The sequence below is a fragment of the Pan troglodytes genome, chromosome 2, assembly GCF_028858775.2.
Source record: "Pan troglodytes isolate AG18354 chromosome 2, NHGRI_mPanTro3-v2.0_pri, whole genome shotgun sequence".
Classification (NCBI taxonomy): domain Eukaryota; kingdom Metazoa; phylum Chordata; class Mammalia; order Primates; family Hominidae; genus Pan; species Pan troglodytes.
The window spans coordinates 116,762,518-116,780,741 of NC_086015.1; the positions used below are offsets into that span (position 1 = coordinate 116,762,518).

General features: G+C 38.4%; 2 protein-coding genes and 1 long non-coding RNA gene across 23 annotated transcripts in view; 1 reads left to right on the forward strand and 2 right to left on the reverse strand.

The window, feature by feature from the left end:
- LOC104005684 (uncharacterized) overlaps positions 1-5,920 on the forward strand; it is a 35,632-nt gene extending 29,712 nt beyond the window's left edge. Inside the window, exon 5 of one of the 2 annotated variants that reach the window (XR_008547064.2) lies at positions 5,261-5,920. This is a non-coding gene — a long non-coding RNA (uncharacterized LOC104005684). Of the gene's footprint in view, positions 1-118; positions 320-5,260 lie in introns of those variants that run through there. The other variant, XR_002943175.3, reaches the window with a different exon arrangement.
- CFAP44 (cilia and flagella associated protein 44) overlaps positions 1-11,125 on the reverse strand; it is a 158,535-nt gene extending 147,410 nt beyond the window's left edge. For 10 of the 15 annotated variants that reach the window (XR_010155709.1, XR_010155710.1, XR_010155708.1 and 7 more), the window contains exons 1-2: positions 11,036-11,125; positions 7,751-7,952 (exon numbers count right to left, since the gene is read on the reverse strand). Coding sequence is in view for 7 of the 15 variants with exons in the window: in XM_009446166.5 (XP_009444441.3) it covers positions 7,751-7,877 (127 nt within the window). In the remaining 8 variants the exon portion in view is untranslated. Of the gene's footprint in view, positions 1-807; positions 1,218-7,750; positions 7,953-11,035 lie in introns of those variants that run through there. The other 5 variants (XM_063807000.1, XM_063807002.1, XM_063807001.1 and 2 more) reach the window with 5 other exon arrangements.
- Positions 10,931-18,224, reverse strand: part of SPICE1 (spindle and centriole associated protein 1) — a 69,956-nt gene continuing 62,662 nt past the window's right edge. For all 6 annotated transcript variants that reach the window (XM_009446165.5, XM_054680903.2, XM_016941668.4 and 3 more), the window contains 4 exons: positions 16,616-16,796; positions 14,334-14,436; positions 12,885-12,972; positions 10,931-11,656 (listed from right to left, as the gene is read on the reverse strand). In XM_009446165.5, coding sequence (XP_009444440.3) covers positions 11,603-11,656; positions 12,885-12,972; positions 14,334-14,436; positions 16,616-16,796 — 426 coding nt within the window. In that variant the 3' untranslated portion in view covers positions 10,931-11,602. The remainder of the gene's footprint in view (positions 11,657-12,884; positions 12,973-14,333; positions 14,437-16,615; positions 16,797-18,224) is intronic.

Here is an 18,224-nt window from a genome sequence, read left to right on the forward strand (position 1 = left end):
AAGTACAAAATGGGGATGAGATATGGATAAAGCTGTAAAATTGAAACTAACAGATTTCCCCCTAACAAATTTCATAAGCACCAAACACCATGTGTGTCAATAATCCTTGTTTGCACAGGATCCAGGATGACCCACCAGTAGGAGGGTGCAACTACCACCAGAGACCTCTGACCTCTGCAAGACAGCTAATTATAATCACAGATTCTCTTTCTCTAGGTAAATTGTCATTGTGGTGCACTTTGGTTTTCCAGAGGTCCACTACCAAAGTTCATCTTTTCCCCAAATGCTTCACCATTAAAATTAACCTTCTGCCATCCTACCTTTGGTCCATCCCTCCCTCTTTCTCTATTTTCAAATTCCCTTGGAGTTACTAATCAATTTCAGTTTTTAAAATATTTTTTTGAGCACACCTGCAGTGTATCAAGTCTTATGTTGGGTACTAAATTACAAACCTGGAGAAGAGAAATATGGTCCCTAACTTTATGGAGCTTGTTTATAAAGATAGATATTAAACAAGCAATTAAAAATAATGAGTGCTACAAAAAGGAAAATGGTACTGTGGGCATGTATAGCAAGAAGCCTAAAACATGATGGGGGGTTAGAGAAGAGGTGTTTGAGACATGGATGATGGTCAGGAGTTGGCCAGGCAAAGAATGTGAAAGATACGTTAGGCACATCAAAGAGGGCTGCATCTTTAAAGGGCTGCAAGCAGTCTATTGGCCAGAGTGGGAGAGTAAAATGGATATTGAAGAGAAGGTAGGTATCATATCATAAAGTTGTCTCTAAGCTTTGCTAAGAAGTTTATACCTTATTTCCTTGACAACTGAAAACCATTAAAGGGTTTTAAAGAGGGGAGCGACACAACAGGTTTTCTCTGCCCTCTGTCTATATTGCAGCTTTTCATATATTTGAAAACACCTTCCTTCTAAGTCTTCACTTCTCTATACTAAACACCCTATGTTTCCTCAACATTCTTCTACGATATGCCTGGCAAGCAGAATGGAACACTAGTTCTATTTGGATCAGATTTATAGTTAGATTAGGGTTTGAATCCCAGTACTGACATATAACTAGCTAACTATACTTTATATGAATTCCCCAACTGTAATGGGAATGAAGAAAAAACTTTTTACAAGCCTGCTATGAGGGTTACTTAAACTGCCACACTGTTATATCTTCCTGGTCTCTGAAGATAGACTGGTATGCCTAAAGCAGATATGGTACACTACACGATCAAAGGACAAAGGAGAGTGTATTATGATGACTGTCTCCCTTCAAGTGGGCACTAGGGTTCATTCCATGTTTTCCTGCAGTGACATCATAATGATGCCTTCTTTTGATACGGGGGATAACAGTACATTGTCTAAACATTTGTATTATAAACTATGATCGAGAAAGATATAGACCGAGCTCAGTGGCTCATGCCTGTAATCCTGGCAGTTTGACAGGCTGAGGCAGGAGGACTGCTTGAGACCAGGAGTTCAAGACCAACATGAGAAACATAGTAAGACCCCGTCTGTATTAGTTTGTTCTCACACTGCTAACAAAGGCATACCTGAGAATGGGTAATTTATAAAGGAAAGGGGTTTAATTGACTTACAGTTCGGCATGGCTAGGGAGGCCTCAGGACACTTACAATCATAGCAGAAGGGGAAGCAAACACCTCTTTTCTTCACATGGTGGCAGCAAGGAGAAGTGCAGAGCGAAGGGGAAGAAAACCCCTTATAAAACCATCAGATTTTGTGAGAACTCACTTACAAGAACAGGATGAGGTAACTGCCCCCATGATTCAGTTACCTCCCACCGGGTCCCTCCCATGACACATGGGGATTATGGGAACTATAATTACGATGGGATTTGGGTGGGGACACAGCCAAACTGTCTCTAAAAAAAAATTTTAAATGGCCAGGCATAGTGAGGTATGCCTGTAGTCCCAGCTACTCAGGAGGCTGAGGCAGGAGGATCACTTGAGCCCAGGAGTTTGAGGCTGCAGTGAGCTAGGACTCCAGCCTGAGTGACAGACCAAGACTCTGCTTCTAAAATTAAAAAAAAAAAAAAGATATGGTCTAACATGATACTCATGTTATTAAATTTTGTATTTTGTACTTTGGAGGCATTCTTCTGGGTTACAAAAATAATGTTTTACTTTTTAAAAAGTGTATGTGTGTGTGTGTGTGTGTGTGTGTGTTTTCCTTTTTTTAGTTGTGAATCTTCCTTCCTCTCTCTCTCCATCCTTTCTTCCTTTTCTCCTTCCCTTCCTTTCTATTTCCTTCCACCTAATTGTAGAATATATACCTTTTGGGGTTTATGGAGGGGGTGGGGTTAGGAATCAAACAATAAAAACCTGTAAGTAGCAAAATCTTTTAAAATTCACATTCTGTCATCCTTTCAGTTATCCACATCTCAACATCCACCCCAGCACTGTCAGAAAAGCAGTCTAGTGTGTTGGCCAGGGCTGAGAATATTTTCTATTCCTTCCAGTTTGGGATACACAGACTTGCTTTCTATGTTACTCTACAGTGAGTAACTGTTTTTTTTTTTTTAATAAAGAATTATGCAGCCAATTCAGTTATTACAGAGGTTAGTTATAAATGACCACATACTGTGGGTAAAATTGTTTAGATACACACACACCTAAATATTATTTTCTCCCTTGCCTTCATAATTTAGGTCAATTTAATTCTTAAAACTATTGAGCATATTATTATGCTAGGCATTGCAGAGGATACAAAGGTGAGCAATATACAGTCCCTCACCTCAATGTATAATTCAAGATGAAGAAATCAACAATTCTCTTTCAAAATAGTTTCAGAATAAACTTATCTTCTAAATCACTGATTCAGATCCATCAGAGTTTGACCAAAACAAGGATGGTCTGACAGTCGTGACTGAAGTGACTCTGATTGATCGATAATGATTTCTTTGATAAAAATCAACATTTAAAGTATTGGAAAGTACTCCCTAAGTTTCCAAGATGCAGGTCCCAAATAAGTGAAGGCAAGGCAGTTCCTGGGTTTTCCAACAAAATCAAACTGATATTCTACTGCTGCTAATCAATTGATAACTAAATGAAAATTTTTCATCTGTGAGTTTCAATAGCACTTTCTTCTGTAAGTAGGTACTGTTTAGTTTTCCATTGCTGCCATATAAATTACCAGACATTTAGCAGCTTAAATAACATCCACTTATTATTTCATGGTTTTGTGAGTCAAAAGTCCAGGTCAAGTGTGACTCAGCTAGCTCTCTGCTTAGAGTTTCAGGAGGTTGCTAAGGTGTTGGCAGTGCTGCCTTCACTTTCAGAGGCTCTGAGGAAGAATCTACTTCTGGGCTCATTCAAGCTGCTGGCAGAATTCAGCCCCATGTGGCTATGGAACAGTGGTCCCTGCTTTCTTGCTGGCTGTTGCCCAAGAGTCCTTCTAAGTTCCAGAGGCCACTCGCATTCCTTGACTTATGGTGCCCTTTAAAGCCAGGAATAATGGGTCAAGTTCCACCTAGTGATTTGAATCTCATGATTTTCTTCCCTGCTATCATAAGCCTCATGACTTCATGAGATCACTTTCTACTTTTCAGTCTTTTTTCTGAATAAATTTATTTTAACATACTATAACTGAACGTTAACTGGATATAGATTCTAATAAAAAGAGCCCATAATTTATTCACAAGATAATCATAAGGTGGGTAAAAAACAATTATGGGAACTAAAGCACTCTGAAAACAAGAGTTGAACCACAACAAAAGGTAAGTTGGTGTCAAGACAAAAGCACCACACTTTATTCTGTGCTATCTTAAACAATATATTCCCCAAATGGCTAATACTACCATGTAATAAACTTTCACATTACAAACCCAGTTAATGTCAGGTTGTGTACAATGTGGAAGAAAATACTGGAAACCAAGGAATTTGCCCGGTGTTCTGATGTAGCAATACCGGACAATAAATACTATTCCTAGCTTTCCTGGGTCATAAAAGGTAACTGAAGAACCTGTAAAAAGCAGTGGAGCAGGTCAGGTGGGAGAGACTCCTGTTCTCCTGGAGATTATCAGTATAACTGGTAAGGTAGAATGAGGTATTTTTGGTTTTTTGGGGTTTTGTTTGTTTGTTTTGTTTTAATAACAAAGGGATTGGAAAGCTACATTGTAACCTGTGGAGACTTTGGAGCCACAGAGACTTGGGTTCACATCCCTGCTTGCCCAAGAAACAAGTTCCTTAACCTCTTGATCCTTTAATATGTAAAATGAGGGTGATAGGGTTATTTGGTAGAGTTGTTGTAAATATTAAATGAGATCTTTTATATACAGAGTTCTCAACTTTGACTGCACTTTGCAATCACTTGGAAAACTTAAAAACGTACTGTTAACAGGGTCTCACTACCCAGATAATTCTTTCACACAATCAGGCATAAGAAATGGTTAGGAATCATGAGTTTATATAAAACACCTACTAGGCACTCAGAAATGGCAGTTGTTTTTACTATACTCCTAGATATTCTCTTTGACACATGTAGGGTTCAATAAATAAAATCATGGAATCCTCAGAGTTGAAAGAGGACTTTAGTTTAACTTCCTACCCCATGCAGGCCACACATCTCAACATCCACCCCAGCACTGTCAGAAAAGCAGTCTAGTGTGTTGGCCAGGGATGAGAATACTGGCTACAGTCAGTCTGACTAGGTTTAAGTCTTGGCTCATCCTCTTCCTGGTTGTGAGGTGTTAACCACGTATTTAATGGCTGTGTGCCTCAGTACTTCCATCTTTAAAATGCAGCACCTACTGGGTAAGGTTGTTCTGAGTCAACACAGGAAAGCTCTAAGAATGATACATGGCAGTCAATATGTAAAATGGTTGCAGGAATGAATTTATTGATATATTCCTGAATAGATGAAAGAACAAGATTGTCAGTCAGCTTCAACTTAAATATTTCGGGTAAGAGGGTGAGCACATTCTGTTCATGCTCAGCTCTAGTTCTTAGTATATTTTATATTAAGCTGAAATCTGCCTCCCTGCAACTTGGATCCATTTGACCCTTATTTTTTCTTCCGAGAACACACAGAACAAGTTTTTCTGTGTACTTCAACCATTCAAATAATTGTAGTTGGCTCTCATTTCTCTCCAGATCCTCTCTTTTCCCAGAGAAAGTATCCCAATTATTTCAATTATTCCTCAATGACATGTTTCCAACTTTTCTTTACCACCCTGAGAGCTCAAGAAGTTAATTCCCAATGCATCATATATACCTCCTAATTTTATATGTTCTTCGTAGGATCTGGACACTTTCCAGAAGAGAGGAACTACCAATTCACCTATCGGGGACATTCATTGTATTCCTTTAAGACAGTCGAAGTTTGGGTTCTAGACCATGTTCTACATTCTATTAGTAAACTAGCTAGGTTTGGAAGTCTATTTGCAGGACTAGCATAAATTTCGTTTCATTAGATCCAGGCTTATTCGTCCAGACTACAGCCAATTCTTTCAACTAACTCATTAGATAGACTGTGCAGTTTTGAGTTGTGAAAGTTGTCAGAATTAGAATGGAGTCACCAGTGTTAAGAAAGAACCCTGACAAATAGAGCTGGGGAAGGCTATGAAGAATGGGTTCTCATGCTTGTATGCTGGATAACTATCCCAAAAGACTGCAAAGACCACAGCCTTGCACAAAAGCCATCACAACTTTACACATAAAAAAAAATATTTCTACAAGGACATCTGCCCAACAATTGCCTGTCCAACCTCAGACTAGCATCACACTTATTGTTGATCTTTGTAGCCAAGGATAATTATCTCAAAATAATTATGTAGTCTTTTTCATTTTTCCTTTAAAACCCTTGTTTTCCTTTACCTCCCTAAATACACATATAGTTTACCATGGCACGCATATTCCATTGCAATGCCTTACTCCCGAATAAACATCATCTTCTTTTAGAAAACCGCTCTCTGTATGTTATTTAGGTTGACAGGGTCAACTCTAAGGAAGTATAAAGAAAAAGGGAAAATAATAGTACACATTGATGCAGAGGAGTGTGTTGCTAGAAGGTTGGCTAGACGCCAGACAGAGTGCTGTCTAAGGTGACATTACTCTGATTCATTCACCAGAGTCCAGGTTCTGGTCCTCATGCTCACAAGCTCACTCAATCCCAGCAGTGTGCCAGAGGTGGTTATTTAAGATTCACTGTGACTGATGTATAAAACAGACTCTCGGTTTTTACTTTGCAATGTGAAATACAGCTGTGGAGAAAAAAAGTAATAGCTTGTCTTTTTTAATGTTTACTATGTGTCAAGTACAGTTCTAAGAAATTCTACACATATTATCGTACAATTCTCAAAACGACCCTATGAGGTAGGTACCATTATTATTTTATTTATGTATTTATTTATTGAGATGGAGTCTGGCTCTGTCACCCAGGCTGGAGTGCAGTGCTGCGATCTCAGCTCACCGCAAACTCCACCTCCCTGGTTCAAGCGATTCTCGTGCCTCAGCCTCCCGAGTAGCTGGGATTACAGGCGCACACCACCTCGCCCGGCTAATTTTTGTATTTTTAGTAGACGGGTTTCCCCATGTTGGCCAGACTTGTCTCGAACTCCTGACCTCAGGTGATCTACCCACCTCCGCCTCCCAAAGTGCTGGGATTACAGGCGTCAGCCACCGCGCACAGCCTATTATTATTATTTTTGAGACAAAGTCTTGCTATCCATTATTATTACTGTCATTATTTTACAGATGAGAAAGCAGCGTATTTACTCTGAATCCGTTCCTCTCACCCAATTCATGTAGATGATTTCCAAGTCCTGTTACTTGGTGTCCAGTGATTAAGCCTTTTGAATTCCTCCCCTCCCTTCATTCCTACTGTCCCTGCTGTCCCTCTGTAGTTCCAGTCCTCATTGTGTCTCACCTCTACCATTACTGTACCGTCATACTTTGTCTTCCCTTCTGTAACCCATTTTCTACACTATCGCTTGTATTTCTAAAACACAGCTTTTAATGTGTCACTCTTGCTTCAAACCTCTAATGGCTCATCACTGCTATCAAATAAGAGCTCAGATTCCTCGGTCTGGTGTAAAGGTCCCTTGTCAGAGGGTCTGTAGCTTATTGCAGCCCAGCTACAGTCACCCTCTCTCTCTCCCTAGCCTCCTTAGCCTTCTCCTCTCAAAGATTTTCATCAGTACGCACCCTTAGCAACTCATGATTGATTGGACACACTGAGCAGCACACATGTATGTGACTGTCTTTACCTATTATCCGACAAATATTTATGTGCACCTACGATGTGTCATGCATGTGCTAAGCACTTTACTTGTATTATCCTGTTTAATAATAATAAGAACTCCATGAGGTCACATTATCACCTTTCTTTCTGGAGATGAGGAAACCGAAGTGCAGAGGGCCCAGCGTGCCAAGCGTCGCACCCAGCTGAGCGCAGGGCAGGTGTCTCACTGGAGCGGGGAGCCCCAGCACCTTCCCAGCTGACTCGCTGCTGCTCTGACTTGGCCGGGTCTAAGCCGTGCTCCTGCTGCCTGGCTGGCTTCCGCCCGGTCAGACTGACAGGGTCTCGCAGGCAGGAACCGTGCACACAGTGTCTAGCTCCGAGCCTGAGAATACTCGAGGCTTCAAAAGTTTGCTGAGCTACCGCAGGGAGGACGAAGGCTATAACACTGGTCCAGCCTGAGAGAAGCCCAAGTGGGGTTCACTGCCCTCTGCGCCACAGATTTAAGAGGGAGGGTGTGGAAACTGCCGGCTGCTGAGGTCCAAACTCACCGAAGGTACTGACCGCCGCGGCTCCTCTCTTCACAGCGTCTGCCGGAGGCCTCCGTTTACTCCGGTTACCGAGACAACGCCACCCCTCTTCCAGGGCGGCGGAACCAGGGCGGGCCGTGGGGCGCATGCGCGGCCGGCGTCCAGCTCTCCGGGAACCCGGTACCTATCCGCCCTTTGGTCGGGCCTTCTCCGCCTCATGACGCTGGTTCAAAGCCAAACAGAAAAGCCCGACGAGTTTATTATCCCCTAAAGGACGTCATGTAGATAATTAAATGACATGAATACCGTCGAAGATACCTGCCCGATATTCCAAAATGGCCCAACGGAGCCCTGATCGCGGCGTTCCTATGTCAGGTTTTAACTTCGATTTTAAGAGGGGTCCTGGGAGATAGTAGGCAGCTTGCCGGCAACATCAACAACAAAGATACATCGTGGGATTTTTGTTATTTTTAAAACTATATTATCTCTGTTGGCTTTTAAGAGTAAATCAGGTTTTATGTTGTAGGTTTCTTGGTCGCAGCGCTCTGGGCACAAAAGTATAGGCCTCCCTTGACAGATTTCTAGGTTTAGCAGTTTGTTCAACCTCTCTGTAGTACTGTGGTCATATTGTTTTTTAAAGTACCTAGCCTAACGTTATTAGTTACCAAATACTTGTTTTAAAATGGTCATTCCAATATGTGACAAAGGACTTTGTATACAGAATGTATAAAGAACTCTTATAATTCAATAAGAAAAAAACACCCAATTTCTTAAATGGGCAAAGGATTTGAATACTTCACCAAATCAGATATATGTATGGCCAATAAGCACATGGAAAGATGCTTAAAAGTAGTCATAAGGGAAACAGAAACCACAATACACATAACTCCACATCCACGTGAAGGGGTAAAACTTCAAAGATTGCTAACACCAAATGCAGAAGGATATGGAGCAACTGGAACTCGCATACACTGCTGTTGGGAATGTAAAATGGCATAACCACTTTGGAAAACTATTTGAGAGGTTTCTTCAAAAGTTAAACATACACAAAGTCATTCCACATCCAAGATAGTCTAGAGACTTGGGCAAAGTGGTTGCCTAGGACTTAGTGAGATGCACTGGAAAGAGACACAAGGAATCTTAGAAATGATAGAAATGCTGTGTCTTCATTGTGGTGGTAATTTCATGGGTATATACAACTGCCAAAAGCCAATAAACTGTTCTCTTTAAATGGATGTCGTTTATTGTATATAAATTATTTGTCAATAAAATTGGCAAGAAAAAATTGCTATAATACAATTTGTGTTTATTAGTTTCCACAATGTTACACAAATACCATGCATTTATTTGCAATACTGAAATGTCCTCTTTAATCAAGATTTTCCAGGGCTTAAAAAAATGATTATCCTTGCTATTACTTATTAAATGGTATATCTAGGTGCCAGAAAAGATAGAAAACATAGGGTAAACTTATTTTTAAATAGCATGTTATTTATATTTTCAAATCATATGCCCAGCATGTTTTCTTTCAATCTCTAGACATCTTTTCAGGTGAAATACCTCTAAATTTCAAGCACTGTGTGCAATTGTTAATCTGAGAAAGATACAATAAATTCACTATACAATGTCTTAAAAATTGGAAACATGGGGGAAATAGTGTATTTATTTATTTATATACCAAAAAAAATTGGCAGTGATCATTACTGAGTGTTGTGAGCCAAGCTCTGATCTCAGCCCATTTACATACACTTGCCTCACTTAATCCTCACAAGCCTCTAGGGAAGACATTATGTCTGACTTTCAAATGGGAAAGATGAGATTAATTTGTCCAAAGTACACAGCTCAAGTGGCAGAAATGGCATTTGAGGCAAGATTTCTGGTTTCAGTACTTGCATCCTTAGCTACTGTACGGTATTAGTTCCCGTAAATTAGGAGAAATCCAGTAACTGCAAGAAAGAGCTTCAAGTCTTGGCTTTACCTCTTACAAGCACTCTGTCATTAGACAACTTTCTTCACCTCTAGGGCTCAGCATCCTCATCTGTAAAGGTGCTGGGAGAGGAGGAAGCATTTACATACCTCTAACTGATAGGTCTACTATGAGATTCAAATGAGATAATGGTGATACCACAGCTTATAATATGGTGTCTGCCACAGTAATGGCTCAATAAGGAACAGCTATTCTTATTATTATGCTGCTTCCATACTACACACACTGTAAAACAGGTTTACTCTCCAACAAGAGGCAGCACAGCATAGGCTTTGGAGAAAGACTGCCTATGTTCCCATTCTAGTGCCACCACTCCCTAGTTGTGTGACCTTGAGAAAATACCTCCTTGTACCTCAGTTTCCTCATCTGCAAAATGAGGATAATAGTACCTATCCCATAAGGTGTCATGAAGCACATAAAGTGGCTACAATAGTGCCTAGTATGTAGTTAACAGTTAATTATTAAATTCTGCTAACCAAAATAATTTTGTTTACAGCATAAGAATGATTATATCGTAACTGTGGATGTTGTTATCAATCCAGTATCTCTGCCAACCTGTAATTTGGAAAACTGTAAATTTCAGGTTGAGCAAGTTATTAGCAGCTTTCTGGGGCATACTGGAGAAGTCATATGTTATCAAAATATATGAGTCTAAACACAAGTAATCTCAGTTTGAATTGTTCACTCAGGTTGAGAATTCCTATCGTAGAGCCAGGGAGCAGAGATCATTCAAAAAACAAGTTTAAAATAGAAATAAACATCTCAGAACCAAAAGGGTACCCTGAAAAATCTATCCTGAGCCGGGTGCAGTGGCTCACACCTGTAATCCCGGCACTTTGGGAAACCAAGGCAGGTGGATCATTTGAGGTCAGGAGTTCGAGATCAGCCTGGCCAACATGGTGAAACCCCGTCTCTACTGAAAATACACAAATTAGCTGGGCGTGGTGGCATGAACCTATAATCCTAGCTACTCAGGAGGCTGAGGTAAGAGGATTGCTTGAACCCGGGAGACTGAGGTTGCAGTGAACCAGATTATACAACTGCACTCCAGCCTGGGCAATAAAGCAAGACTCTGTCTCAAAAAAAAAAAAAAGAGAAATCTACCCTGAAAGATCTGCTTAAATTCAGGGCTGGGAAAATTAATAGCAACTTTTTCTATTTAATTGTTTGAAACATTAAATATACCATTAAATCAATGTTACCACATTTAGGCATTTGAGCTCTAGAATCATATTTATTTGATTTGCATTACCATTATTGATGACATTTTCACATTTAAAAACTACATAAGATTTTATAATAAATGCAACCACTCTTACCTGCTTAAGCAAATATAAACAAACACTCCCAGGCCTATTTTTTTTAAGGCTGTATATTTCACTTGATGAAAAAAGTGATGAACAGCAATGACTTCCCAAGAAAAAAGAAAGAAAAGTAGGTGTTACATATTCCTGAAAGCCAGACTCTAATCACACAGAGGAATTTTATTGTAAGTTACATGCAAAGCAAATTAGTTCTTCAGGAAAATAAATAAATAAATGGATCAACTAAGATACACTAAATCTCAAAAAACCCTGAATAAAGATAAACGTAAAAATGTATTAATAAAAAAAAACCCTTAAAATACTTAAGAAAGTATTAAAATACAAAACTTCAACTTCTCTACAGTCAAAGTTTCATTCACAGGGAGCTGTAGGTCAGTTGGTTGTTGAAAACTTATTTGAGAAAGTCAAAAAATAATTGCTTTATTTCTCTGTTTCATTAGTACTAATTCACAGGATCTTTGTAGGTTTTATCTGAAAGAAGGATATAAAAACTTAAAAGTCAGAGCAGGGAAAGGGGAGTAATAAATTATTAAGAACAAACTCAGTGAGACTTGACTTCACTTATGATACATGGGTAGAAAGAGCAAACCAGCCTTCTTCATTCTGTTTCTCAATCTGTTGAACAAAGACACGGAAAAAATTTAGATGGTAATTAGAAACATGAGACTACTCAAGATTTACAGATCATTTAGACCAAGTGCATAAAACAAAGTCATCCTGTGCCATTGAATGGTACTGGAAATTAAATTGTTATTGGCAATGTTTATTCTCTAACAGAGATACTACCAAATAACTGATTACTTGGTCAACAGATCCTCTTACTGATTTAGGAGTCATAATTTTTTTAAGTCCAGTGTTTTATAGCTATCATAGGCATAAATTTTTAAAATGATAAAAAGGCAGTTATTTGGTCTTAGTAAATTAAATGTTACTAAATTCCAGGAACTAAGAATAATTTATATAAAATAGCTTACTTTAAAGCTTTTGTAGAATATAAGAAGTAGCAAAGAACAAATCTCCTAGAACTGGACAATTCGGGTATCTATCATTTCCCTATCATTTAATATCTTTCCCCTATCATTTAATTTGGGCTATAAGCACCCACTCTTTGATCTAATTACTGAACTCAGTAATAAGAAATGCAAAGATTTTCCCAATGTCAGACACTTGTTGGCTCAAGTCTACAAAATCAACTTTTACAATTTTAAAGATATCCTCACAATTTACCATAACCGCTCAAAGGAACTATATTTTACTGTACTAGCACCACAGAAAAAATGCCTTCTGCAAAAATTTTGAATATACTGTGAAATGCTTAGCTTCTATACATACCTATGGCACATCAAAATACATGAAGAACACATTAAGACATTTATTTTTCCCTGGTACCATAACCTATTTAACCAATGGCACAGTCAGATATGGCACACAGGGATAAAATGAGAGGAAAAGTGACTGGACCCAGTGCTCTGGCTGTCCCAGACCGCACCCAAGCACAAGGACTGGGGGAACCAATAGCTCAGTAGATCTACAACCCATTCAAGGCACACCTTGTGTGGCCTGCCGTAATATATGGGAAGCTCTACCTGAAACCAGTAATTTCCAGTCTTTAAGGACTGTTGAATATCCTATTGAATTTTACCTTATTCCTTAGTTACCCTAGAAAACAGAAGAAGTATACGGCTTGTTTTTCCTAAAAAGGTAAATTAGTATTTCTTTTCTTTTAAGAATATCATACCAGCTTTAGGATAACAGGAATGATAATTAAGAATGGAAATCACTAAATCAGCCACCTTCTACCCTCACCCCTATATGCATTTCACAATTACATTTTAACGTGTACCTTTGCTCTTGGATTAAGAGGTGTGAATCTCCCACTTCCTGAGGTGGCATTTAGTGGAGAACAAGAATTACCAGTAGCCCCGGAAGATCTATTCATGAAAAATAAAACAGAGTAAGAGAGTGAGCTATCATTATTAACCTTAAAAGATTATGCAAACAACTGACAATTCTCAATACTGGCAAGAGCTTGAAAACATATGGCTAACTTAGGTCCAACGAGGTAAATTATTTGTAACTTATTTTCACCAACCTGTAAGTCTTTATTTGTTCATTAATAGTGATACGGTTTGGCTGTGTCCCCACCAAAATCTCAACTTGAATTGTATCTCCCAGAATTCCCCCATGTTGTGGGAGGGACTCATGGGGAGGTAACTGAATCATGGGGGCTGGTCTTTCCCATGCTATTCTCGTGATAGTAAATAAGTCTCATGAGACCTGATGGGTTTATCAGGGGTTTCTGCTTTTGCTTCTTCCTCATTTTCTCTTGCTGCCACCATGTTAGAAGTGTCCTTCGCCTCCCACCATGATTTTAAAGCCTCTCCAGCCATGTGAAACTGTAAGTCCAATTCAACCTCTTTTTCTTCCCAATCTCGGTTATGTTTTTATCAGCAACATGAAAATGGACTAATACAAATACAATTTAATTTTTAGAGCTGTTTTAGGTTTATGGAAAGATGAGTGGAAAGTACAGAGTTCCCATATGCCCCTTACCCCCCATCTCCAACACACACACAGTTTCCCCTATTATTGAGATCTTGCATTAGTGTGACAAATCTATTACAACGGATGATCTAATGTTGATATAATTGACTGAAGTTCATAGCTTACATCAGGGTTCACTCTCTGTGTTACACATTCTGTGGGTTTTCACAAATGTATAATGACATGTATCTGCCATTACAATATTATATGGATAAGTTTTCAATAACAAAGGGAAAAAGAACGTGCAGGGATGGGGAAAAAGGTCCAGGTAGTAGAAGAGTAACACGACCTGGAACAGCACAGTACAATAGTAAGGATGCAGAGTAGAGACAGAAAGGCCAGGTATGTCCTTAGTGTCACTATTTACCAATCATATGACCCATCTAGACAAATCACCCAATTAACTCGGAGAGCTTCAGTTTCATTTACTGTGAAGGAGGAAAATACTATTGGTCAATTCAGCTGTCCTGTCATACATCATCTCCTAATTTTGTAACCCGTAAGTACTCTACATACGTGTTATCTCACTTTTGTTTTCAGTAGCAAACCCATGCCTTTCTACTTAAAGTTTATTCCTCACTCCATTTCCCCTCAAAATTCTCTTTTCCAATTATTTTACTCTCTTTGCATGAGTCTGTCTCAACGTAAGTCAGATACTGTACACTTCGTTTTTTCACAAAGAGAATAAAATACATACCAAATTCTTTTTGCTTTTTTTTTTAAAGTAAATATTCACACTGCAACTTACCTTCTTGTATTTATCCCGCTGACGGGAGAGACAGTACTACATTTTGAGCTTTCTGGGGCTTCTGCTCCTGGAAGAGATATCTCAATTGTCCTCTTTGCTCCTTCTAAAATATAAAAATAAATATTAGTTTCATTACCTTTCAATGAAATAAAAATTTCACTCAATTTCTATCTTACTGCAAACTGCACATTAAAAATTTGGTGGTTCTTTCCATCTGTTTTAATCTTAGCCCAAGATACACTTGAAAGACTTTTTTTTTTTTTTTTTTTTTACTGAACTGTGGGATAAGAAACTTTAGTTACTAGTGTTAATTCAGTTCATAGAGAGCCAGAATCTTCAGACAAGTGGCATCATGTCAGTTCTGGAGGTGAAAAACAGGAATTAAGAGCCAGCCCTAAAGAGCTTGAGATCTTTGTCCAAAAGAGCTTACCTAAAGTTTTCCCAAAAAAAAAAGGAAAAAGAAAAGTTCTGAAGTCATTCAGTAAAACTTTAAATCTTTTAAATCGATTACATTATGATTATTACTGAAGACATTAAAGTAGGAGAGGAAAGTTGGCTGAAGAGCTCCATATGGCCAATAGCAAGTATAATTATGAATATTTTCCATATTTCAGAAGTAGGTAATCAATCAGCATATTTACTAAGTATTTACTAATGAAAGACTTAATGTTCATCACAGGCAGTTTCACAGAGGCTCCTGACTTTGTGTGACTTCCTGGCTTTACAAGGTAATAAAACCCTATTTAATTTTACAAAATATTCCTCAGTTACCCTAGAAAACAAAAGAGGTTTTTCATGGCATATGGTTTATTTTTATTTTTATCATTATAGTCCACAGAGGCTTTTTTTTAAACAAATATAAGAATTTTACTTATAAAAAGAATACTTTAGAGATAAATCACTGGACAGGAAAGAATGCAGTTGCAAATCCACAACTTGCTTTGTAACTTGATAAATCACATAACCTCTTTGTGCCTCAGTTTACTTATTCATCAAATAGGTATAATATTAGCCCTGTCTCCTCTTAAAGTATGTTGAGGACTAAATTACATAACATAAATAAAAGCATATTTTAACCATACACAAATACTGAAATGGAAGATGTATATTTAAACACAAAATTATTCTTAAGGCTGATCTGCTTTATTTTTCTTCCTTGCACTTAGCACTAACTGATATTATCCCAAATATTGATTTGTTTGTTGCCTGCTCCCCTACTCAAATGCTAGAGTATTCAAGCCCACACATGGCAGGCACATAGTACATGTTCGCACATAGTACATGTTCGCACATAGCACATGTTCATACATAGTTAATTGATTTATTTATTCTAATCAGAAGTTGTCTCTAGGCTTCATAACTATGAAGAACAGTAGACGAAACTGTCATTTGAGGAAGCCTAGAATAAACAGAGAGAGCCCTGGGGAAATGCATTACCATCTTTTTCCAGCAATTTCCAAAAGAGTCTGCTTTCTGGGTCTGTATTTCAAAAAGGAAATAATTTCTGAGGGGAAAAGTCTTATTGGAAGGTATCTTAAAGGTAACCTACTTCAACCAGAAATAAGACATATGAGTCCCCTTCAAACACCAATGTTTGAACATCTCAGAGAACACATCAATTATTGGTACATGGAGCTTTTTCTATTCCTGACAATTAGAGCCTTCTCTTTTACTGGGCCAAAATCAATCTCTCAGTACTCTTCATGTAGCTCTGTCCCTTGAGGGCCTTAATAGTGCAATTTCTGATAAAAAGCAACTTGATACATACTTCGTTTCATCAGTATCTTTTTGAATGTGAATACTATGACAATTTTTTCAGTTACTATTTTATTATTCAGAATCCCCTCCAGCTTTTCACATTCCTAAATGTAACAAAAAATTTAATTGAGTTAAAATGTTTTAACTGTTTTACAGAATAATAACTTGTAATTCGTTGCTGATGAAATTCTAAATGAACATTCAGATATTTCATGCTTAGTTGCAGCATATGACCTAAGTGAACCATACACTATAATGAATCCCATTTAGATGTACGATAATTTAGGAACTCAGACACCGAAGATTAACTATAGGCATCATAGGACAGAAATAATCAGGAGATCTGCCTTCTAATCCCATTTCTGTCACTTAACCTGTGAGTTAGGGCTATTTTTTTCTGTGCAAAATTGAAGGCACCAAAATATATGCTCTGATACTTCTTTTGGCTTAATATAAACTTGCAAAATCAAGAAAACTGAAAACCTTCATATTTCTAGTTTTTAAATCATGAATTTGTGACCAACCAGTCCATGCTCTGAGAGGTAACTGAACAGGTGACATTGGTGGAGAAAGATTCAAACCAACAAGTTTCTGCTGCTCTATCAACTGCAGTAGTTTTCCACGAGCCTCCATACTTTGTCGATTCAATTCTGCAATCCGTTCCTCCATACTACCTGGTGTTAGAGACTGTGCTACTGGAAAAGTCTTTGGGAGAAAAAAAAAAAAGTACAAATTGAATACCGAATACTGAAAAATCTCTCCCACGATTTTTTTTTTTTTTTTTTAGGTGGAGTCTCACTCTGTCGCCCAGGCTGGAGTGCAGTGGCGCTATCTCGGCTCACTGCAACCTCTGCCTCCCGGGTTCACGCCATTCTCCTGCCTCAGTCTCCCGAGTAGCTGGGACTACAGGCACCTGCCACCATGCCCAGCTAATTTTTTGTGTTTTTAGCAGAGACGGGGTTTCACCGTGTTAGCCAGGATGGTCTCCATCTCCTGACCTCGTGATCCACCCGCCTCGATCTCACACAATTTTGACTTACAAATGCCAGCAAGTTAGTATTCATAGCCCTTACTATATATAAATGTGAATAGTGAGCATACAATAGAATTTACAGTCCCCTTAAGCATATATTCTGGGAAAAGCTTTTCTGTATCTCTTAGTATCTGCAGAGCTGCACAAAAGATCACATGAGCAAAGAGACTGCTCCAAGTGAGCTGGTCTCTAAGTAAATGCCACACATCTTTGAAGACAGATCTGCAGTTTGACAGATTACAAAAGAGGATCTGCTATCTTGCAAACAGAAGTTTCTATAATTACAGTCTTCAAATATGCACCATTTGGCAAAGATTCTGGGAATCTTGTCACTCCTTCTAACCATATGTCAGCCTCCCCAAGCCACTTTTGGCCTAAGGTATCTGATTCAAGAATAGTTGGTGATTGGAAAGAAATATGAGAGGTAGGGTAAAAAATAGCCACCCAAAAAATATAGCATAAATTTAATTTGAAAATTCCCCCCCAAATGTGCTTATGTCATTCCTAATTATTTCATTATTCCTAATTATGTCATTATTTCAGTCCTAGTTATTTCATTTCTCTTTGGGAAAAAACAATCCCTAATAAAAATCACTGATTTTTAGCTTATGTCTATTAGTAATAAATAAATAAATAAATAAATAGGAAAATCAGTATGAATTAAAGATCATTTTGTATTTCCAATTAAAACAAAAGAGGGTAGTGAAGACAGAAATATTAGATAGTCCCTTCCAGCTTAATCTACACACTAATTAGAAAAGGAGGCAAGCAAAACATTAGACTCTGCTGTCTTTTTTAAACCAAGAGTTGCCTGTTACGAATAATCTTCAAAACTACAAATATATAAATGCCTCCCAGTGACTCAAAATTGAGGCAGTTGATATTTACTTATATACACCACTACCAATGGCTGGCTGCTCCCTACTAGCAATATTCCTTTCTGGCTCCTCTTCTGCCAGTTCCTTCTGTCTACTTCTATGATTCAGTACCCATATTGTCCTTATTCCCCATGACCCAGTGCTGACAAAGATGGCCCTTACCCTATGACTCACCTCACCCTAACCTTCCTCACCAAAGTCCTCCAACCCACTGTTGTTAAA